At 37.4% G+C, this 21,752-nt stretch overlaps 15 protein-coding genes across 15 annotated transcripts; 7 read left to right on the top strand and 8 right to left on the bottom strand.

Moving 5' to 3' along the window:
* Positions 1-235: 235 nt before the first annotated feature.
* On the top strand, positions 236-4,030 carry BNI4 (Bni4p; the record flags this gene model as incomplete). The annotated part of the gene is made up of 1 exon (XM_062955620.1): positions 236-4,030. The coding sequence occupies one exon, from the start codon at positions 236-238 to the stop codon at positions 4,028-4,030; it is 3,795 nt and encodes a 1,264-aa protein (XP_062812205.1).
* A 138-nt stretch (positions 4,031-4,168) lies between these two features.
* Positions 4,169-4,468, bottom strand: PRCAT00005539001 (uncharacterized protein; the record flags this gene model as incomplete). The annotated part of the gene is made up of 1 exon (XM_062955619.1): positions 4,169-4,468. One exon carries the CDS (start codon positions 4,466-4,468, stop codon positions 4,169-4,171), a length of 300 nt encoding a protein of 99 aa, XP_062812204.1.
* Positions 4,469-4,612: 144 nt separating this feature from the next.
* Positions 4,613-5,482, top strand: PRCAT00005538001 (exosome non-catalytic core subunit; the record flags this gene model as incomplete). Its single annotated transcript, XM_062955618.1, has 1 exon — positions 4,613-5,482. One exon carries the CDS (start codon positions 4,613-4,615, stop codon positions 5,480-5,482), a length of 870 nt encoding a protein of 289 aa, XP_062812203.1.
* A 51-nt stretch (positions 5,483-5,533) lies between these two features.
* Positions 5,534-6,601, bottom strand: PDR16 (phosphatidylinositol transporter; the record flags this gene model as incomplete). Its single annotated transcript, XM_062955617.1, has 1 exon — positions 5,534-6,601. The coding sequence occupies one exon, from the start codon at positions 6,599-6,601 to the stop codon at positions 5,534-5,536; it is 1,068 nt and encodes a 355-aa protein (XP_062812202.1).
* A 990-nt stretch (positions 6,602-7,591) lies between these two features.
* Positions 7,592-8,572, top strand: ELA1 (elongin A; the record flags this gene model as incomplete). Its single annotated transcript, XM_062955616.1, has 1 exon — positions 7,592-8,572. The coding sequence occupies one exon, from the start codon at positions 7,592-7,594 to the stop codon at positions 8,570-8,572; it is 981 nt and encodes a 326-aa protein (XP_062812201.1).
* Positions 8,573-8,604: 32 nt separating this feature from the next.
* On the bottom strand, positions 8,605-9,552 carry RPP1 (RNA-binding RNA processing protein; the record flags this gene model as incomplete). The annotated part of the gene is made up of 1 exon (XM_062955615.1): positions 8,605-9,552. The coding sequence occupies one exon, from the start codon at positions 9,550-9,552 to the stop codon at positions 8,605-8,607; it is 948 nt and encodes a 315-aa protein (XP_062812200.1).
* A 217-nt stretch (positions 9,553-9,769) lies between these two features.
* On the top strand, positions 9,770-10,663 carry PRCAT00005533001 (uncharacterized protein; the record flags this gene model as incomplete). The annotated part of the gene is made up of 1 exon (XM_062955614.1): positions 9,770-10,663. The coding sequence occupies one exon, from the start codon at positions 9,770-9,772 to the stop codon at positions 10,661-10,663; it is 894 nt and encodes a 297-aa protein (XP_062812199.1).
* Positions 10,664-10,739: 76 nt separating this feature from the next.
* On the bottom strand, positions 10,740-12,113 carry KTR4 (putative mannosyltransferase; the record flags this gene model as incomplete). Its single annotated transcript, XM_062955613.1, has 1 exon — positions 10,740-12,113. The coding sequence occupies one exon, from the start codon at positions 12,111-12,113 to the stop codon at positions 10,740-10,742; it is 1,374 nt and encodes a 457-aa protein (XP_062812198.1).
* A 194-nt stretch (positions 12,114-12,307) lies between these two features.
* Positions 12,308-14,356, top strand: PRCAT00005531001 (aspartate--tRNA ligase; the record flags this gene model as incomplete). Its single annotated transcript, XM_062955612.1, has 1 exon — positions 12,308-14,356. One exon carries the CDS (start codon positions 12,308-12,310, stop codon positions 14,354-14,356), a length of 2,049 nt encoding a protein of 682 aa, XP_062812197.1.
* Positions 14,357-14,394: 38 nt separating this feature from the next.
* Positions 14,395-16,431, bottom strand: PRCAT00005530001 (RNA-binding RNA processing protein; the record flags this gene model as incomplete). The annotated part of the gene is made up of 1 exon (XM_062955611.1): positions 14,395-16,431. One exon carries the CDS (start codon positions 16,429-16,431, stop codon positions 14,395-14,397), a length of 2,037 nt encoding a protein of 678 aa, XP_062812196.1.
* A 184-nt stretch (positions 16,432-16,615) lies between these two features.
* Positions 16,616-17,719, bottom strand: BET4 (Rab geranylgeranyltransferase; the record flags this gene model as incomplete). The annotated part of the gene is made up of 1 exon (XM_062955609.1): positions 16,616-17,719. The coding sequence occupies one exon, from the start codon at positions 17,717-17,719 to the stop codon at positions 16,616-16,618; it is 1,104 nt and encodes a 367-aa protein (XP_062812195.1).
* Positions 17,720-17,905: 186 nt separating this feature from the next.
* Positions 17,906-18,574, top strand: MAD2 (spindle checkpoint protein; the record flags this gene model as incomplete). The annotated part of the gene is made up of 1 exon (XM_062955608.1): positions 17,906-18,574. The coding sequence occupies one exon, from the start codon at positions 17,906-17,908 to the stop codon at positions 18,572-18,574; it is 669 nt and encodes a 222-aa protein (XP_062812194.1).
* Positions 18,575-18,606: 32 nt separating this feature from the next.
* On the bottom strand, positions 18,607-19,740 carry PRCAT00005526001 (uncharacterized protein; the record flags this gene model as incomplete). Its single annotated transcript, XM_062955607.1, has 1 exon — positions 18,607-19,740. The coding sequence occupies one exon, from the start codon at positions 19,738-19,740 to the stop codon at positions 18,607-18,609; it is 1,134 nt and encodes a 377-aa protein (XP_062812193.1).
* Positions 19,741-19,920: 180 nt separating this feature from the next.
* Positions 19,921-20,766, bottom strand: POR1 (porin; the record flags this gene model as incomplete). The annotated part of the gene is made up of 1 exon (XM_062955606.1): positions 19,921-20,766. One exon carries the CDS (start codon positions 20,764-20,766, stop codon positions 19,921-19,923), a length of 846 nt encoding a protein of 281 aa, XP_062812192.1.
* Positions 20,767-21,153: 387 nt separating this feature from the next.
* On the top strand, positions 21,154-21,678 carry PRCAT00005524001 (uncharacterized protein; the record flags this gene model as incomplete). Its single annotated transcript, XM_062955605.1, has 1 exon — positions 21,154-21,678. One exon carries the CDS (start codon positions 21,154-21,156, stop codon positions 21,676-21,678), a length of 525 nt encoding a protein of 174 aa, XP_062812191.1.
* Between the last annotated feature and the right edge of the window lie 74 nt (positions 21,679-21,752).

Here is a 21,752-nt window from a genome sequence, read left to right as displayed (position 1 = left end):
GAAATTTTCACTCCTTACTTTAGAAAGCTCACCACGACGGGTTACTGGGTAAGCATCTTAAAATTTATAATATCAAGAAAAGTAAAGACAACACACTTAATATTCAAATTTACCTCAAAAAGTATTGAAATCTCGAAGATAAAGATCCCAGACATAATCTAGAAATATTAGTAGCATTTGAATCAAAAATCGAGGGTCTACTGAATAGTTGTATAGTCTGGAACTTACTTCGAAGATGACAAGCCATTTCACCAGAGAAAGTGCCATAGAGGAGGTACTCTTGAGCAGTGACTTCTATTCGTCAAATAACCCATTTAACATTAGAGCGGGGAGTAATGGACATGCACACAGCCTTAAGAATTCTATAGGAATCAAGCCATCGACCTCATCGACGTCAATCAGTAAGAGCTTACCAGCTGTTGAAAAGACGGGCTCCATGAAAAATTCACCTTCGATTACAGCATTAGAACATATCTTGAATGAAAGGAGCAAAGAGATGCTTCCATTTCAATTATCGAAAGAAGCAATTCAGGAGGAGGAGGACTCTGGTAAGTGCATCGACGAAACTTCTTTGAAGGACATGTTCCATCAACCACCGCACCCTTACTACGCATCGGGATCCGTCGATACAAATAGAAATTCCAACCAGTCTATACAGACTTTTGAAACAGCTAGGTCCTACAAGTCTAATGGAAGTGGGAATAAAAAGTCCATTTCTACAATTGGCGAGTCTGAAGTAGGGGTTGCTACTTCGTTGCTAGCTGCCCCAGCGACCAGTGATCTTCAACCGTCAGAAGAAGGAGTAAGATCGTCCGTTGAGAAAGAAGGTTCAAATTTGTCTAGGAAGGAATTTGAGTTGAAGAAAGAAGCAAAGACTTCGACAGATTTGGCAGCGCTCAACGTTGATTCTTTCGATCATCACAATGTGTCGCAAAATGATATAAGCTCTCCAACTAAGCAAGATTCTAACGAACTAAAGAACATCGATCCGCTTAGCTCTCCATCGAAGACTAACTCATATTCGATGCTTGAAATAGCAGAATACAATAAAAGCAATTCTGTCCAAGATGAAGGAAAACCCAATCCAAAAATGTCTCGCAAAAGCGTTATATCTAGTGCACCTAAAAATGCTCCGAATACTGAAGGAACCGTATTCAGGTCACCTCATTCTCGTTCTAGGTCTTCTCTTCATTTTTCTTTCGATAAGAATAAAGAACAACCTGCATTACCTGGTAGTCACAGAAGAAGCAACACGGAAGGAAATTTATCGAAGATTGCAAGTTCGGCTCCTAATAAGAAGAGATTTAGCGTCCGAGCTCTATTTAAAGTCAAGTCAAAAAACCACTCTTTAAGTGAATCAATTAATGAACCGCTGCAGCCTTCAAAGCTTAAATCAAAGTCTTTTTCAACGTCGAATCTTTCTGGGGTCTCGGAACCAAAAAATTCTTCCGCAACAAGTAATAAAAATGCAAGGAACGGAAATACTGAAAGAACTAGTGCTATGAATCATAAACGAAACGTACTTTCCCAAAGTGGTGCAAATAAACCAGTAAATGAAAAAAATGAAGTGGCTACGGACAATAAAATGCGTTCCTCAAAGTCTTTAATGGGCATTTTTAGGAAAGGGAAGAACCACGAAGACAGCTTTGAAATGGTTCAGAAAGACACAAAGAAACAAGCACCAGTCGATGCCATGGATAAAATTAATGCTATTTCGGAGCCACTTCACACACCTAAGGAATCCTATATAAGAGATGGTGCCTCTCCGACTGCTCAAGATTTCCATGAAAAGCAACGATTCAAATCTGATACAAATATCAATTATATAAGAGAAGTCGATATGGATAATGTCACTCCAAAAGTGAGTGTTTACGAATCTGATGACTCTCCAGAAGAAAAGGTAAGGTATGCGCCTTCCTACCCAGAGTTAGCATCTAAGGATAATTATCCAAGCTTGAGACCAAACAATGGAGTGATTATATCTTCGTTACCCTTGCTGCCAAAACTTGAAATTGAGAATGACTTGATATCTTTTGGGTCCCCATTTGATGCAAAATATGAATCAGATACACATCGTACCCCTAAACAGAGTGAAGAATTGAACGAAGAAACCGTTTTTAGTGAAAAGAAGAACGATATCTTTTCTGTTCTCGATGGCAATGACCGTGATTCGTGCCCGACTAAGGTTAATGAACAATTGTTAGGAGAAGCTTTATTCCCAAAATCGTTGAGCGCTCAAGAAGTCGAGAGCATTGTGTCATTGGAAAGGTCACGATCAGTAAGATCTGTGAAATCCCATAAACGTAATTCATTTGTAAACTTCGAAGGAAATAGTGAATATGTTCAATACGAGGGAGACGCTCATAAGCAAAGCCCATCAACAGGTTTAACAAGATCTACCAGCATTCTCAAAAATTCTAATTCAAAGAAGAGCCTTAATGTGAATGATTATGAACAACCAATAACGTCAATCGATGACACCATGGATATTTTTGCGGATTTGGAAGAATATACAAACTACATTGATTTTGATAATCTAAATTTCTCAACGTCTCCCGTTCAAACACCCGATGGACATTCTCAAATTGCTAGTCAGGTTCCCGAAATATCGTCTGATGAACCACTAATCGCACTTTATGATCAGTCAGCTCCTTTCATTGCTGATCATTTGTCACTTTCAGCATCTAAAGATGCCACCAAACAGATTGGCAGTTCACTTTCGCCAATCATTATAAGTGATGATTCTTCAATTCAACATGATTGGAAGGGAAATGGCTCTTCATCCAATAAGTCTCCCATTCCTGTAAGTGATGAATCTACTATTTCAAGTGTGAAAGAATTGAAGCCAGCTGAGAACTTATCCATGAAAAGCATAGAAGACAACCTCGCTCAAGATATCAGTAGCTTGACAATTCAAGGTGATAGCAGTACTCCTATTAAAAATGGTTCGCCAAATGATTTTGAAGATAATTTAATTTTGTTCAATGAAATTCCTTCATCTGAATTGAATGAAAGTACACCGATTCAAGTTATGCACACTTCGCCCCAACAACTTGCTCAATCTGGTTTGTCTTCTGGAAACTATATCGAAGATGAACTAACACCGTTACAAGCTCTGGTTACGACTTCACCACCGACTGAAGATACGCCTCCTTCGGTTTTATCATCCTCATCTAATTTTACGGAAAAGACAAGAAGGATGTCCACCCATGAAGGCGATATCAGAAAAGAATCTAACCATCCTTCGGCTTCTGTCATTGATGCATCTCCGATTTTGGAATCGGCTTACAAATTGTCTGTTGCATCAAATTCACCTGTTTTGAATGAAGATGGAAGAAATGCTTACAACAATCGACCTATCTCGATGTCTTTCAGAGGCCTAAAAGGTCCTTCTTTTGGCAATAAATTGTCTCAGCATAATTTGAGAAGTAGTGATAGTCATCAATCTTTCAATATTTCATTCGGAGATGAAGATTCTGATCTTGCCGGTAGCGAAGTTGGTGCTGGATTCGGTTCTTCGGATGACGAAGATAATATCTGTTCAGATGAAGAAATACTGGCTACGAATGGAAGTCTTAATGATAAAGAGAACCAGTACAATAATCCCCTGTCCAAGAAAGAAAGGAGAGGTTCTTTAAACCGAAATATATCAAACGTATCATCCGTGATCACACCACCTTCGGTTCCTTTCAAGCACAACAGAATTCCATCGATTTCTTCTAACTCATCTGTTTCAAGTCCAAGGTCATTCAGTTCAATGATATCAAGAAGAGTCAAGAGATCGCCACAAGTGCATTCGATGCTGAATATGACAAAAGTCTCGAAGAGACAACCCAAGGGAGTAAAATTCTCCTCAAGAATTATCCTTTACGATACCTACGATGATGAGGAATATGATAGGCACCCTGATGCAGCCACTTGTAACCAATTGACCCCTTTGTTGGCTCAACAAATCAAAGAAGAATTGAATAGTGTAAAAAGTGAAATGGAAGTACACCAAGATTCGAGGTGTTTCACCCACTTCTTTTAATTTGCTCGCATCAATGGCACATGCTATCTCACTTGCCTCTATTACAAAACATACAATGAATGATATACTTTAATAATTAAGCTTTTTCTGTATCAAATTTAATAAAAAACGCATTAGTACAAATATTTGACAAACAATTCATTTATCAGCTAAGGCGCCCTTCCCTTCCGAATCCACGCCTTTAGACTCTTTCTCTAGTTTTTCCTTAACTAACTGGTCTGCATAGGTCTGATGAGCACTGTTAAACACTTTATAAAGTACATCGTAGTCTTTGGGATCAATTTTTGCAATGATCTGGTCTGGGTTCTCCATTAATACGACAACATAGTCATCATCCCTTCGGTCCACACAAGTAGTTTTTGCCCAAGGAGCAATATCATATTCCTTGAGGGTTATAACAGGTGGTTTATCATTTATGTAGGCTGGGTAATTAGACATTTTCTGATTATCTAAGTGTAACTTAAAATGAAGACCATTAGATTCTTGAATAAAATATTTGAACTTTTGGTTAGATACAGTCTGTGAAAAATAAATCTTTTTATAGGTTTCCTTCTTCTAATTTAATACTATAACAAGGAAGATATGATAGATAGACCTCATAAGAAAGTTATACCTGGACAGTATATCGTACCTTCTTATAATTCAAATAAAAAAAGTGGAAAAATTGAAAAATTTTTGGCAGGAGAAGGTACAACAATATATGAAGTGGAAAGCGATGACAGCCCATCAAGAAAGGTTCCAATAATAGTTTCTACAAGATTAGGGGATATTAAATACAAGAATATTGGCCCTTTGGAAGAAGAGAAGTCTATTGGGCCTGTTGAGCAAATTTTGGTAATGGTATTACCGAAATCAAATGTGTATACTCAACACTCGGATGAAATAAGTGATGGAAAGTATGATGCTAGTGTTTCTATCAATTTGCCGAAAGAAAATGATATCGTTTTGGTTCGAATAACAAGAATCAATCAAAAACAAGCAAATTGTGAAATACTATCTGTTGAGGGACATGGAAATATATTGACAGATCATGGGCTAGGGTCAAATGGCGAATCGGCCCACCTCTCAGTGCCATCTGGAGGTGGTGCACAAAGTTTATCGAGCCATCAGGGTGTTGCATCAAGTCAATCGACATCATTAAATGCTGTTGCTGTCGATTTGGGAGAGACATTCAAAGGAATAATCAGAACGCAGGATATTCGGTCCACCGACAGAGATAAGGTAAAGATGATTGAGCTGTTCAAGCCTGGCGATATTGTAAGAGCTATCATAATTTCCTTAGGTGATGGGTCTAACTATTATTTGAGTACAGCTAGAAATGATTTGGGAGTTGTATTTTCAAGAAGCGAGGGGTCTTCTGGGGATGTGATGTTTCCAATTGATTGGCAGCATATGCTTGACAATAGAACAGGACAGATTGAGAAGAGAAAATGTGCTAAACCGTTCGCATGATGTGTATTATAGAATTTATAAAATAAATAGATTTCTAGGCCTAATTTTTACTTAGACTTCGGGAGTAGGATATTTCAACTTTTCATGGTGGCCCCTCAAATCGTACTCACTCAATCCTATTTTAGAACCCAACTTTTCAAATCTATTGACGTAATTCGTCTTCTTTTCTTCTGCAATCTTAATCATTACATTCCAGTATTTAGAATGATCATATTCAAAGTTGACATTCCCTTCAAAGTCTTTATCTAATTGTTCAATAGGGACATAATTTGAAAATGGCTCATCAAATACAAGCTTTTCCCTTGTTAAGGGGTCAATAAAGGGGTGAATAATTTTTAAAAATGTCCAGCCTAGCCACGGAATATTGGTAAGCAAAGCTTTTCCTAACCTTTCTGGATAATGTGTTTGTAAGATATGTAAAACTTGTCTTCCAGTACTGACGGGTGGAATCTTTCCCCCTTCTGTTCCAACAGGCGAAGCTTTAAAGTCGATAAGTAATGCCAACGAATCCTGCCCTGAAGGCATATAATCAATCACTCTTTCCAACATATATACTAAATGTTGCACTTGCCTTAAGGATGTCTTTGTATTTTGACGACCAGGTTTCAAGTAAAGACATGGCCGTGAATCATTGTCATATCCAAGAATAACTTCCTTTCCTGTTTCATTTTCAGGGGAGCAAAGCTCGCCATTTACCTTGTTATCTTTCTCAAAGTTTCCAGCGATACCAAACTCTCTTCTCCACGCTAATGTTAACCCAATCCTATCTATTGCTTCCTTATAATCCCATTTAGTGGCTCTTAAGTATCTAAAAAAACATTCCCTTGTTAGCCATGACTTTTCGGCTTCGCTCAATTCTTCATATTTCGACTCGTCTTTCTTCTTATGATTATCTTCACTAATGGCAATTTTGATGCCTTCAGTTGCAAAATGCTTGTAAACTTTTATATACTTATCATGTTGCTCTTCGGTTAATTCAGGCTCTTCCGGTATCTTGGACTTAGAAGTGGGCTCCTTGAAAGGTAAGTAAACTACTTCTCCCAAACTTTCGGCCGTTGCCACCGACGATGATGATGATGACTTTAGAGATTTATCCTTACCTTTTAATTTACTCAACATATTTAAAGAACATGGAAAACCTTAACCAATGCAAATAATCTTCCTATATAGTACTTTACAACAATCTAAAGTAGCTTTATAATTAAAGTTGTACTTCACTGTATTTGGCAAAACGATTATCAATTTACCGATATTGATGCCCAGAAACGCGTTGATGCAATTAAAATTTTAACTCTTCCGGCAGAATCAGATCGGGACGGCGGAACAAAAACTTTCCGCAGGCCGCTGCGAGTATCCAGATTCAGCACCTAAGAACCCTGCTTCCAATATTGTTCCGCGGAAAATAAGTCCTAGCCCAAAAGCTTTAAACCTTTCACTTCATTACACCTCTGCTTGGCTTCTTTAGAATGGTAGATAGTGCACCCATGTGGTCTACCTTATATCTATAGTGTGGGATGCTATAAAAGAGTTCGTAACCTTCTATGGAACGGTTCTACGAAAGTCTGGATTTTACTGCTAGTCCAAAATTTAATAACTTGTCTTTTGGGATAGCTGCTGCAGTCGGCCTAAAAAAATACCAAATTATAGTCAAAACAATTCCATTCCCTGCTACTCATGTGTTGGAGTACTTCGAAAGAGTAAATTTTATATCGTTCCTATATAGGATTCTAGCAAAGTGTATCATACTTTCTCTTTTCAATCAAATCCTGTCCTTGCACAGATCATCAAAAATCTACAAAATATGCTTTACAAAATTTTGTAAAATTCTGTTAGCTTGGATAAAAGTCATTTGGACCTGAATGTTTATTACTATATCTAAAACTATCATTCTTTCTATCTCGCTCTGTTGAATTCATCTCACTTATTGCGATGTCTTTATATGCACGCTGCTTTGTGTCTCTACCTGGGCCTCATCTCAGATTGATTTTAGCAAGTTATCGAAATAACGTTTGTGTAATCATATTACCCTAGGAATGGAAAGTAAAAGTCAACATTGATATAAGTCCGATATAAGATACTTGAAAGGAGAATTTGAATTTAATCAATAGTATGGGCCAGGAAGTGCCAACGAGAAGGAAAAGAATATTGAGATTGGTCGAAGTGGCCACTAATAAATGTGTGCAGAATGTTAATAAGTTACAGGACGTAGGTGGCACCCCATTTCATTTACTCCGACCAGTACTTATGAAGATGAGTGCTAAACAGCTAAATCAAATTGAGCTTCAAAGTCCTCAAATTATGCCTTTCTCGGATGAACTATGGCCTGCTCTAATCGAAAGGGAATTTCCTGATCGTCCACCAATATCCAAGGGCAAGATGCGCCAATCTCAAGAAATGCCCAATAAGACACTATTTTACCGGTATGATAAAGAGAGAGAGCTTTTGAGGAATGATTCTGCCCAAAGGTTACGTAAAATGACTGAAAAGCTCAAAAAGGAGAAGTCCGCAAATTCAATTGTATCTGTTTCCCATGTCTTAAGAGATCCCACTGTGAAGAGAAGACGAAATTATTCAGATGGATATACGAGATCAACGCCCAGTGCGAAGAAGAATTCAATTTTACTGAAGGCCCGAAAGGATTTACAGAATAGGTCTCTAATGTTTCCAGGATATTCTCAAAAAGTCAAAAGTCATGATCCATATGATGCATTTAATCACATTGAGATTCTACCTCCCAGAGCTGCATCAGGGCAAACAAGAAATAAGCCGTCATCATTTAACGCCCAACAGAAACGCCGACCTGTATCGACTTCCATACAGCCAAGTTCGCAGTCTAAGAGAGAGAAAAGAGAGATTCCAAGCTCTACAAATTCTGATCATTCTTCAAACGAAAAGGTTTTGCTGCAATCATTTAACTCAGTAGCTTCTTCTTCACCAAAAAAGCGAAAGCCTGAACCATCTATCTTCTTAAAAGGAAAGAGACCAAGGGGGCCACGATTAGAACCTAAAATAATCAACAATTCACATAACTTGCAAACTGTCTCTACTAATGACAGAAGTAGTATTCCAGTCAAGGTCAAGAAATCTTAACGTATATACAAACTATTCACTATAAAATTGCATTATCTAGTTCTTTGCTTCTTAAGCAAACGACCACTAGATGTATCAGATAACTTTTTTTTATAAGCCAAGGTGTCTGATTTTTTTAATTTGTCTTCTCTATCATTATTTATTAATACATCTCCCTTAACATTGGTATCATCGATCTGTATTGTTTGCTTGTATGATTTTATTCTCAATCTACCTGATATAAGTACTCGTTCAGCGTTTCCCGTTAAACAAAACTTTGCTCTACTGTGATCTAAACCCAAAGTTTTCAATAAGTTTAAAATATCGTCAGGGTTTCTTGTTTGTAGTGGCCCCGTTGCACCACTACTAACTACCAACCCTCGTGACCTTGATGCCCTTATTAACTGTAACACATTATTAAAGAAATTTTTCCTTGCCAATGCTGCAGTAGTACTCAAGGTCATATTCTCGTTAGGTCCTTGAACTGTGTAGCCAGCAGGCCCAGATATCAAATTAGAATAGCAAATTTCAAATTTTATTCCTTTTTCTAATGCACTGCCCACTGTTTTATGCTTTAAAAAGAAAGGTAATCGACTGCTTAAATTGAACGATATCAAATCGATATCTAGGTTAGATGATGCTATTTGCAATGCCTTTTCAGTCAAAGGTTGAATACTTATTATATCAAAGTAATTTTGTAATTTGGAGAGTCCCTGACATTGTGATGGGTCACTTATTGTCATTGTTATTCTTGTAAACAATTTCAAATATTCATATTCCTTCAAATCTTTTTCCAACTGTGCTATTTGAATTGGATTTATCTGAGATGGGTCCTTCGCTGGTACCTTAACACTTTCGCTTAGACAAAAATTAATTGCAATATGAGTGTAACCCAAAACATACAAAGTCACAATAGTATTTTTAAGGGTTATTATTTGCTGACTGCTCGGCTTAGAGGTGTAGTTATTTACCGGCCATGGCACATTCAAGTCAAATATCATTATTTGCTCATCTACAAAAGTAACATGAAAGTCTATCTCAAAATAGTCATCGGATTTTTCCTCTAGCGTGCGACTTGTGATATCACCAAATTTGGAATGTTCAAGAAAAACATAGAATATCAAGCTGCTAATATCGCCACCGCCACCTTTGTTGGATATATATTTGGGCGTAGCTATTGATTATATGTGTTTCAGGTGAATATCAGGGGGTCGAAAGATGTCAAAAGCAGAGATAAATAAGAATTTGTTTGTGGATAAGTCACTCGCCCCAAATGAGAGTGGTATAATAGATATCGGAAAGAACTGTTCCAAATGCAACCAATTAGACTTTCTTCCATTTAAGTGTGAGTTTTGCAATTCTGTCTTTTGTTCTAACCATCGTACTTTAGAAAGTCATCAGTGCCCTGGTTTGAGTAAGGTAGAAAAAGGTAGAAAGCATGTGAACTACGCGGGGCCGACGGCCTCTTCGTTGTTTCCAGATAGGGAAGCTGATAAAAAGAAAGTGAACGAAACTATAACTAAGAGTGTACCGAAAGCGACCAACATATTAGAGAAGCAATTTCGAGTTGGAGACGTTGCATCTTTGACTCCAAATGCATTTTCAAAGTTTAATAAATTTCTTAGATTACAAAAGAAGAAAGGTACTAGTAGTAAGAATAGTGTATTTGGAAGAGTTTTTGGATCTTCTTCTGTTTCTGCATCGGCTTCATCTTCAAAAAATAGAGTTTCTGAATTAGCAATTTTAAGGAAAGGTGCCAAAGGCGATATGAAGATTACTTCGAACAATAGAATCTATTTATGGTGCTTGTATGTCAATCCTCAAAATACGCAGTCGGATTCTGAAGAGTCAGAACTATTTGAAAAAATTAATATAGAACGAGATAGGCACCCTTTGTTTGTATCTCGTGCCTGGCCGGTTGGAAGAGCTTTAGATTCAATCGCAGATCACTTGAGCATTCGCAATTTGAATAATTCGACAAGAGATTCGAAGGAAAGGCTTTACATGTTTCAGTTGAATGGTGAGTCTCCTAATATGATTAATACTTCGGAAAGATGTGAAAAGGCTTTCAAAAATGGCGATGTGGTATATTTGGTCCGTGGCAGTATTTGAATAATTTACAAGTATGACGTTCACTTCATTTTCAGGGATAACTTTAGAGAGTTTATGTAAATTTATAACGATGAAATCAATATATAGCATCAGGATCATTAATTGAGTAGTCGACCCAACTCATCATGCAGTTTTGGTCAGATAAATGTTTCCATATACTGAATTTTCCAGTTTCACAGCCTGAAGCTTTTGGGGTATTTGGACAATTGAGATATGGATCATGATAATACCCTATATCTCTAAACCAGTGAATATCATTTTTATCAGCGAATAAGCTCAAGCCTACAGAGTGCACTGGTGCATCGCCCCATCTCTCATAATAGAACTTGCCAGTGGAGTCCAAGTACCTGAACCAACTATCGTAAGGCTCACTTCTGAAAAAATCCATATCACCAATTTCAAAGTTAGACCAGAAGTGGCAAGTAGAATATCCATTAGCAACGAGGTTTTTTTTGGGATTTTGTTGGTCTTCTAATAACCATTGGAATGCGCCATTTTTATTAACAAGCTTGAAATTATCATCTGTATTTAGGAACTTGAGTGTTTCGGGCCAAAGAGTTGCAACAGATTCGTCGATATCGTAGAGAGAGATTGTGAATCCATACTTTTTCTTAGTCCCCTCCAAGTATTTAAATACGTCATAATTTACGTCACTGTAGAAGTCGACGCTTGGCTCGAGTCTCCAGTAATATCGATAATCTTGTAATTCAGGAACATTGTAAAAGTTTCCCAGGTAAAATCTGCACATATTATGGTAAGATTTCTTTTGGGCATAGGCAATATTATGATCTGCCATTGCTCTCATTGCTTCTCTTTCTTTTTTAGTGTCTATGTTTGAAGGCTGATCCCACAATTGCGGGGGGATTTGGACGAAGTTCATAGGTGCACTGCTGGCTTTTCTCATCCTATCTTTGAATCTTTCAGTGAAAGGTTGATCATTCAAAAATGTGTAAGGATACTGAAACTTAGAATTGAATGCTTTCTCAAGTCTTCGGATTGATTTGATAATACCTGAAGCCTCTGTGTTTCTAACCAAAGCGATTATTGTCGCATTAGCGTGGTCATACCCACTGATGTCCTCAGGAGGTCTAATGGAGTCAATATTAAAGTCTTTGGGCTCATTAATTTCTTTAGATACTAAATCAGCATATCTGTTGGAATTTTGTTGCAATATCATATCTGGCAGACCGTGTTTATTCTTCGGATTAATAAATTTAAATTGAACATTTTGGGGCTCTATCTGGTAACCAATATCTTCAAGTAGACTATTCGCTACTGCTTTTGGTTTATATTTATCATTGAACATCTGGATACCGTTCCATATCCTTCCCTTATCAACATATTTATGTGAATTCAAATATATCAATGCGAAGAGCAACCCGGTAACATTGATCAAAATAATCAATATGAAGATCGCCTTCGATATTCTAATAGAATTGGCCGATATCATGAATTATGTACGATACTTAATTTAAAAAGATTCAATAATTATTCATATCGTAGTTATGTATCCACTTTCTTTGAAGAGCTGATCTAAAATTATTCGTGTTCACTCTCTCGGTATTTATGTTATGTTGTGTATATACCAGTATTCAAATCGAAGATTAAATACTCTTAAACCTACTCACAGAAAGGCTCAAATCAATGAAAGGGAGCCGGATATTAGGAAAGCTGATTTCCTTTATCGCTCATAGAGGCTTGACAACGATAGGTTTACCCGAGAAATATGCTACTGTAGGTAAATTTAGCTTTCCCGTTGCAACACACACGGTACAGAGCATAAGCGAAGATCTTGGGGGTTTTTTGAAAAATCAAGTAAGGGTTACTTTGAATGGTCATCTCAATAGAAGACCCAGAATAAGATCAACAAAGAGCTTTGCGGAATTGAGAGATACAGATGGGAATGTTACGCAAATTTTAATGAGTCCTGACCATACGGATCAAAAATTCATTGACATTCTAAGATCAGCGACTCCAGAGGATTCAGTAAGCGTTAGCGGATATGTGAAATTGAAAGAAACGAGACCAGATCAGCCTCTAACTGGAAAGAAGGAATGGGAATTAGTAGTTGATGACTACCAAGTATTGAATCTGTCCAATTTGGATGCCGCAAGGTTAGATAAGCTTAAACATTCGTCACCCAAGGATTTACCTCCTCAATTTAGATATTTGCAACTAAGAACGCCATTCTTTCAAAAAGCTTTAAGGATGAGAAGCAAAGCCAGTCATTTGATGAGGAATATCTTGACCGAAAAGTATGACTTTGTTGATCTTGAGACGCCCTTATTATTTAAGTCAACGCCTGAAGGTGCAAGAGAGTTCTTGGTTCCAACAAGGACGTATGATAGATTTTATGCCTTGCCTCAGTCGCCACAACAGTACAAGCAAATTTTGATGAGCTCAGGTTTCACGAAGTATTTCCAAATTACAAAATGTTTTAGAGATGAAGACTTGAGGTCCGATAGACAACCAGAATTCACGCAAGTTGATTTGGAGATGAGTTTTGTCAATCATAGGGAACAGGTGACAGATGTTGTTGAGGATTTGGTAAAACAAACATGGAACAAAGTCGGTAATTATTCTACCTATCGCTTAAATCAAGATGGTCACTTAGAAAAGATCGAGCCGGGAACCGAAGGTAAATTTTCTAAACTTACCTATCTTGATGCACTTGAAAACTACGGTATAGACAAACCTGATCTTAGGTCATCTATAGAATTCAAGAACCTATCAAACTTCTTTATATCAAAGAAGAACGAAAATTTTCCTGTCGTTGAAGCGTGTGTGTTGAAGAATGCCTTCAATCCCTCGGGGGCCTTTAAAATGCCCAAATGTTTGGTAGATCCTAAAAGCTATTCTAGGCGCAAGCCAACTATATTAGCATTGAATAATGAAAATGAGTGCAAAAATTGGTATCAAAAATTTGTTGACAAGTCGGTCTTAGAGAAAACTTCACGGTTTAAAGAATCTGATTTGAATCATTTCTTGGGACTCGCTCCAGGCGACATTCTTGCTTTCTCTAGCCGAGCTGAACTTCCCTATGAAAATCCTACTCCTTTGGGACGCTTTCGTCAGTTGGCTATAAAAGAATTCCCTGGAAAGTGGGAAAGAAAAATATACAACCTGAAAACAAAACTTCTTGAAAACTGTCCGAATATAAACGAAATATTTGTTGGATCATGGGTCATTGATTTTCCCCTATTCAACCCAATCGAAACTTCGACTGATCCTGCCGATGACTTTCCTACCTACAACTATTCTAAGTATGAATCTACACACCATCCTTTCACAATGGTCAAATTGGAAGATTACGAATATTTAGGTAGTGATCCTCTCAAAGCTCGCGGTGAGCACTATGATTTAGTTATCAATGGAGTTGAAGTTGGGGGTGGATCCCGAAGAGTCCACGATCCCGAATTACAGAAGTACATTTTCCTTAACATTTTAAACATCCACAACTACGATAAGCTTTTCGGTCATTTATTGCATGCCTTGAGTATGGGATGTCCACCGCATGCTGGATTAGCCCTAGGATTTGATAGACTCTGTGCGATGTTGGTAGGGTCTTCTAGTATTAGGGATGTTATCGCATTTCCTAAGAACCAGTCAGGAGTCGATCCAGTTATAGAGAGCCCAACATCGATTAGTTTGGAAACTCTTAATGAGTATAGAATTACTACAATTGCTAAATAGATTTCTTAAGTGTTTATATATGTACATAGATAATTCTTTTATAAATGCTTATTTTCTATTCTTCTTCTTTTGCCATTGGTATCATAAGGATAACCATGGTTAGAACGTTTTGAGGCATCTATAGGGTTTTGCCTCTTTGCCAATTGTTCAATTTTCAAGTCAATAGGCTTTTCAGGTTTTTGATCTTCGAAATATTCCTCCTGTTGTTGTTTTATGACCTGCCTCCAGTCACTCCTTTTTCTTGTGAAAAGCTCCATAGACCAGTTCTTCCAAACCAATTTCCCATATTTGCTCTCTTTCACTTTATGAGACTCGTTCAACAACTCCGTAGCAAATCGATCTTTATACATAGGCAATGCAATTGTAAAGGTCCACAACTTGTCCACAATATGAGATCCATAAGAATTGCACGACAAGTTTGCAATCTGATTTTGAAACAAGTTAAGAACTCTTTTTCTTAAAATTAAAGTTTCCTTGGATTCAGATGGTACGAATTTAAGAGATTCTTCGACTGCGTGGGAAAATACACCGTGATAACACATTTGAATAAACCTTCCTGAAGGTAAATTAAGAAAACTATTCCATAAGCAGAAGAGAAAGCACGAATCATAGTCTACCAATTTGCTCAAGAACAAAGTCCTTCTCCTCTCTTCGACCGTTGGCCAATCATCACGAGTATTTCCTAAGGTAGAACTTTCCAACATCAATACATTCTCTGCAAGAGAAGAATCAGACTGCTTATCTTCATAATACTCGGGTGCAAATTTTTTCATGAGCTGGTCAACTATATCTTCTCTTCTATAATGGGATCTTCGCTCAGATGCATCTAGAACGGCTTTGGCAAGATCCAAGTTTTGAATTTCTGTAATCGAGATTAAGTTTGCTAATTCTGGAATCAACTGATCTAAAATAAATTCAACTTCTCTAGGTTTTAGCTTGAGCAATAGAGCTTGAACGATATACACACCTGTATTGTGCCTTCTTGCTAGTTTCAAGATCCTATCCTTCATATATAATTCATATAGTCTCTCAATGAACATTAGTCGAACTCCAGTGTTCTTTACAAACGATTCAAGAAAATGGGATCCCACTGAATCTGAAAGTAAATATTCCATGAACGCTTCTTCCTGTGGTTCCTTGCCATTGGAGTCAAATAAAAGAAACCAAATTTTTCTTTCCTTATCCACGATTCCTTCCACTTGAACTAATAGCTGTAACACTGGAGACCCTACTTTATGAATTGCGAGCTCCCTGATGTGCTTCGTATCCTGACCTTGAATAGAGATTGAACAAATGTCTTTCAATTGGTCTTTGAATGATGCAGGAGTCTGGAATGACCTATTAAAATCATCGTTGTCCTTGATTTCAATCATTTTTCTTGCAATCTTAGATTTTTTGGACCTTAATACTGAGTTTGAAGTGGTAGTTGAGGGCAACTCTTTGCCAGAAAGCACTAGAATTAACAATCTTAAGACATGTGATGAATATGGGTCCGTAATCATTATCTTTATATGAGGCTTAAGTTCATCAATCATTGCATTAAATAATGATTCCATGGTAACATCTGCTTCCTCGTCGTCTTCTTCATCTCCAACTTGTATGTCGCCATCAATTCCTGTGAGTTCCTTTTCGATAAGAGCAGCTGACCTCACAAACAATGTCTCTAAAACATGTGAGGAATATTTGTGATGACATAGTTCAAAGAAATGCTTTGAAAACAGTCTGAAAATTCTCTTGAGCTGAGCACTATTGGCAAGAAGAATCAAACGTTCCATTAATTTCGAACATATTTGGTTGGTCACAAGCTTGAGCTCTTTTCCTTTTGCTTCTTCTAATATCGATCTTGTAAATGTCTCTCGCTCTTCGTCACTTTCAAATGTATTAATATTAAGTGTCTGCTCTGCTTGCTTGAAGTAATCTAACTCGTTAGAGTCAACTAATCCAAAAAAAGTAGTCTTAGTGATCAAATTGTCCTCTGAAGGCTCAGCGATCTCATTTTTGTCATTGCTGTCTGTATCAACTTCATCGGCAACCTTCTTCTCTAACCTTCTTCCTCTTGATTTGCCTTTTCCCATTTTTTTTATCCTTCAGAGGTACTAATTGTATCTTGAAATTTTTTTTTTTTTTGGTCTTCGCGCCCATCTCATCTATAGATTAAGTATACAAAACTGTCCTAGTGCACATCAATCTCATACTTATATAAGATATATAGAGAACCCAGTGGATATATGGAGAGTCATCATTGTGATATTATTGCTATCATGAGATTATGGATTCCTTTCTCTCTAGTTGATCTATGTATTTACCTTCCCTCAAAGGATCTAGCTTTATCAATTTTAACAACAGCTCTTTAATTTCATCTGACATCAAGTCTTTTTTGTTCTCTCGATTAATCAAACTCTTGATCAAAACAATGCTTTTCAAACACCAGCAGTTATCAAGGTGCTGTGGGTGGTCTTCTATTTCCAATTCATTCAACTCCTCCACTACTTCTAACTGCTGTGTTAAGATATCTGAGTAACTCTTCCGTTCCACTTGGTGATGACTCTTCAAGTCATTTACGAACAATTCGTCAGTTAAGAGCCACCTTAAATATAGCCAAACGGAAGAATCGTCGGCGTCCATATACATTCCTGTCTTTATCAATTCCAACTCGTGAAGCAATGTTACGTAGGGATCTGAGAATATTTGCTCGTCAGCGAATTGCCCCGTTTTCCCTACTTTCAGTAATATTTGGTATATTTTGGGAATTAACTTCGTTCTGTTGTGCCAAGCCGAGAAGTTTGAAATATTCTTGTTGACTTTTGTTGTAGTATACTGCAACTCGTTGATATTGATCTGCAAAGACCCTACCAAAGCCTGGTCTGGCGGCAAATTTTTTTCCATGTTATCTACTACATACCTTCTATATTGCCAGCCATGAAAATTTCGATTGTCCAACTCAAGTAGCTTGGATACTATACCTAACTCATATTTCCAGTTCGCCAAATGCTTCTTTTGCAATTGACCCAAGCACCATATACGATGATTCCATATCCAATAGCACTTCGGAAACCTCTTCAAATGAGCGAGAACCATCTGTAAATCTTCCTCCAAAGCTTGCTTCATATCAAGTTCTTGTTTTTCAAATAAGCTCAAAAGTATTTCTCTTCGGAAATTCCAAACTGTATAAAATTCTGGATTTATGTTTAAGAGTGTAGTGGTTTCGCTAAGTGATCCGATGCTATAGTTCCCGCTATCTCTCAAGTCTAAAATTCGATTTGTAAGCTTTCTGTAGTTCGCTATCTTTATTTTGTCCTTTTCCAATTTAGCCTTCCTGGCTTCTTCTGTCAATTTTACTTTTTTGATCCCATGCTCCTTCATTTGTTAGTGCTGTATGAACATTTGTTACTAATTTACTTACCATTCTCTTATATTTACCTTTGCCTTTAGTCAAATAACCAACTGGAGCCAAATATTAAATTATGAGTCGCGTTTCCTATATATATTTAATATAAATAATAGCATTTAGGTTAATCTTGGTAAAACTCAAATAGGGATCTAAAGTTGATGTCAGAAAGTATTAGGAAGCTGAAGGAAGTATCTCCTCTCTCCAAGCTTGCACTTAAAGGGTCTTCTAAGGTCGTTGCGGATTATTTTGAATTTGCAATTAACGCCATCTTATTTCAAAGAGGAATTTATCCGCCAGAAGATTTCCATACAGTCAAAAAATATGGCTTACCATTGCTCATCAGCAGCGATGAAGAGGTCCAGGATTACATCAAACAGATTATGAAACAAGTTAAAAAATGGGTTTATGGAAAGAAAATTGTAAAATTGGTTGTGGTGATAGTGTCAAAATCTACCGCCGAAAACATAGAGAGATGGGAATTTAGCATTGATATTTTAAAAGAACCAGGACAGGAAATAGGGCAGGATATCACGGGTGATACTGGCAAGGATATTCTGGAAACTCAAAAGGAGATCCAATCGATCATAAGACAAATAACGTCCCTGGTTTCCTATTTGCCAATTTTAAAAGACGACGATTATACATTTAATGTACTAGTTTATACAGACTCTAATTATGAGGCTAGCAATATACCCTTAGAATGGTGTGATACAAATGGTGATGGGAAACTTCTCGAAGGCGACGATGTGGAAAGGGTCAAGTTTACGTCGTTCAGTACAGATATCCATCAGGTGGGAACGTTTGTCAGTTACAAGTTGAGTAAATAGAGTAGCACATATAATAGTCATTACTTTCCATTCTAATTACTTCTTTTTAATTTTTCGAATTCCGAATCGAACCTTCTTCTCTTATTACTGGAAATAAACCTTGATGACCCCTTCAAGCCGATTGAATAGTCCCAGCAAGATAGATACTCGTCTTGCTTCAATAGTTTTTCAGTCGAACAAGATTTTTGATCTAAAATTTTTAGATCATTGAACCTTGACTTTAAATCCATGAATTTGAATATTTGTTCTTTCCCTGTCTCCAGATCGATCGATGGCATGAATTCATTTAGTATAGAGAAATTCATCTGATGAACATAGTAATCCAATATATAAATTATGCCTTCATTAACCAAAGTCTCTGGACACCTGAACCCCTCATAACAGTCTATTGTCTCTAAGATTTCATTTAATTTGGGAGAAGAATTCGATGCATCATCTTGTGTATACTTCAGTCGAATTTCTTTCGGTTTAAGGTTCAAAGTCACTATAATTATTGCTAAAGCAATGCAATGAGGAGGGATTATTAGGCATAAGGGAGTAGACATCAAATCAAAACTGATAAGCCAACTATACATCGTGGTTTTATAGTCAACTTCTAATTTTTTGCAGAATTGGACGACTAGCTGGTCAGTGCTTTGGATCGAGGAGCCATTAATAAAGTCAAATTTTATGACTTGCAACAACTTGAATTCTATGTTCATTATTGCCTTTCGTTGTAAATCTAGATACTGTTGTTGCATCAAGGATTTATCATTTCTTTGCCTGTTGCTGACTGCTTGTATATCCTTCAATTTCTTAATACAGTCCTCGTTCTTCGAAGCCAAGAATAAGCAAGTAAGTGCAATTGTATATGTGTCGTTCTCCAAGTCTGTCGCATCGTTCATCTCTTCAAATTTATTGAATAAATACCACCTTTGGTAGTAATTCATGGTAGTTCCTAAAACCCTCAAAGGAAGCTTCAAAGCCCGAACAATTTGAAATACATACTGATATATCTGGTGCTTTCTTTGGTTGAATGTTAACTTTTTCTGTTCTGGAATAGTGAACGAATGTACATATGATAATTCAGAGCTCGTGAAAAAGGGCCGTGACACTTGTAGAATGCTAGGCCTTTTCGATGAGTCGACCTTATTTATAGCATCTTTCTGTAAGCTTGTCTCTGACATCTCATCAACGGATTCGAACTTTGATACCAACTACTGGGAATTCTTTCCATGTACAAAGACATCTCAAGAGGCTTTTTCATATTATGAAAAGCCTGCACATAGGGTTGGTCTACTGCTTAGTATCGTAATTCATATATAGAATAATATAAAGAATCGGGTTTCCTAACTACATAACTACACTTAAGCAGAAAAGGACAAAGAGAAACCGAGCTTATGCACAGGCTCGGCCAATTTCAAGGCATCAAAAGAAGCTCCTAATCCCAAGGTGACACCTGGTCTCAATTTTTGAGAATATGCCAAGGCAGTCAATCCTGAGTCGGCAATTTTAGCCTTGATGAAAGCGCTGCTGTCTAAAGCATACTTGGTAGCAAACTCGACACTGACGTTGGAAGATTTGACAGAATCCCAAGTGGCCTTTGCACCTGCTTCAACTAAGGGGGAGACCTTGTGGTAGTAAGCAGCTGTGAAAACGGACAAGTTAGAAGTTGCAGTTGCGGAAACAGTATAGATAGGGTTAGCGTAACCTACACCAACAGAATACTTGTTGACCTTGGCAGAAGCAATGTCGTAACCTAATTCACCACCAGCAACAAAACCATCGTGAGAAGCAGCCAAATCAGCAGTTGCGACAGGACCTTTCAATAAATCAAAGAATAATCTAGCATTAACGGCTGATTGTTGGTAGAAGAAGTTCAACTTGGCATTACGAGGACCGTTAGGAACGACGGAGGTGTTTAACTCACCTTTCAAGCCTGGGGTCAATAACTCAGACAACTCGATCTTGGTGTTCAAAGAGTTGGCGTTATTCCAGCCCTGAGTCAAGGTCAATCCACTAGACTTGTCGGCATATTTAGCATCAACTGAAGCAGCAATTGAGTTGTCCTTAGCTGTCTTACCTTTGACAGTAAAAGCGACTCCATTAGGAGCAGTAGACTTAACATCAACTGAAGCAGTAGCAGCGTGGAAGAAGTCACGACTTAACAAATCGTTAGTTGGCTTTTGGATATCTGAATAAGCAGTAGACATTTCTTGAGAAATTCTTCTTTCGATAATTGATGAATTAAAGATTGATCACAGATTGTTTTCACAAATCGTTGAGAATGCCGGAGAATATTTAAATATATATGATTTGTTGGCGCTGACAGCGTGCTCAACAACGTGCCGGCATGTGCCCTAACGCGCAGGATATTTTGAGTCTAGCGAGATCTAGCTGAGTTACACGCACTAAGTTCTCACAGTTGGCGTGCCACATTATTTCTTCTCCCTGTCTACTGCGCACTTGTACAGCGTTTTACCCTCCCCGCCTCGGTCTTAGTTAGCGAGTATTGTACTACATGCAGATCTTGTTCGTAACTACTAATTAATGCGTAAGGTGATAAGAACTTTGATGGATAGCTCTATATTTGTTACTTCATGACCAAAAATAAAAGACTAAAATATACTTACGGAATTGTCTACTGTCCTGAGCTCCGCAAAGTTCTTCTCCTAAACAGACAAAAATCGCCTTGGATGGGAAGATGGAACGCTGTGGGAGGTAAATTGGATATCGATGAGTCTCCTAGAGAGTGCATTGTGAGGGAAACCTATGAAGAGACTGGGCTCAGTCTATCACAGTATGTCGCGAGAGGGGTAACCAGATGGAATGTAGATGATATTGATTTCAATGGGATGTACTTGTTCACAGCGCAGGTATCATCTGAGACGGTGAGATCGTATAAGACTCCAGTTGTTTTCTGTCATGAAGGTATATTGGATTGGAAGGATATAGATTGGATTTTGGATCCCCAAAATACAGGAATTGTTGCTTCTTTACAAAAGCTGCTAAAACTAATACTATCAGGAGATAAGGACGACCTCTACCTGTTAACGTATACATCCAATGACTTGACAGCATTTGAGTATATTCCTAAAGGAAACGTAGAATATCCCGTGGATTAATGAGCTAATACGATATTTCTTTATATAGACAAATATATGTATATAAATATATATATATATATATATATATATAT

This window comes from Priceomyces carsonii (genome assembly GCF_900007245.1).
Source record: "Priceomyces carsonii strain CBS4050 genome assembly, scaffold: Debaryomyces_carsonii_scaffold_6, whole genome shotgun sequence".
NCBI classification, from domain to species: Eukaryota; Fungi; Ascomycota; class Pichiomycetes; order Serinales; family Debaryomycetaceae; genus Priceomyces; species Priceomyces carsonii.
The sequence above is the reverse complement of the archived record's forward strand: the minus strand, read 5'-3'. Positions and strand labels throughout refer to the sequence as shown.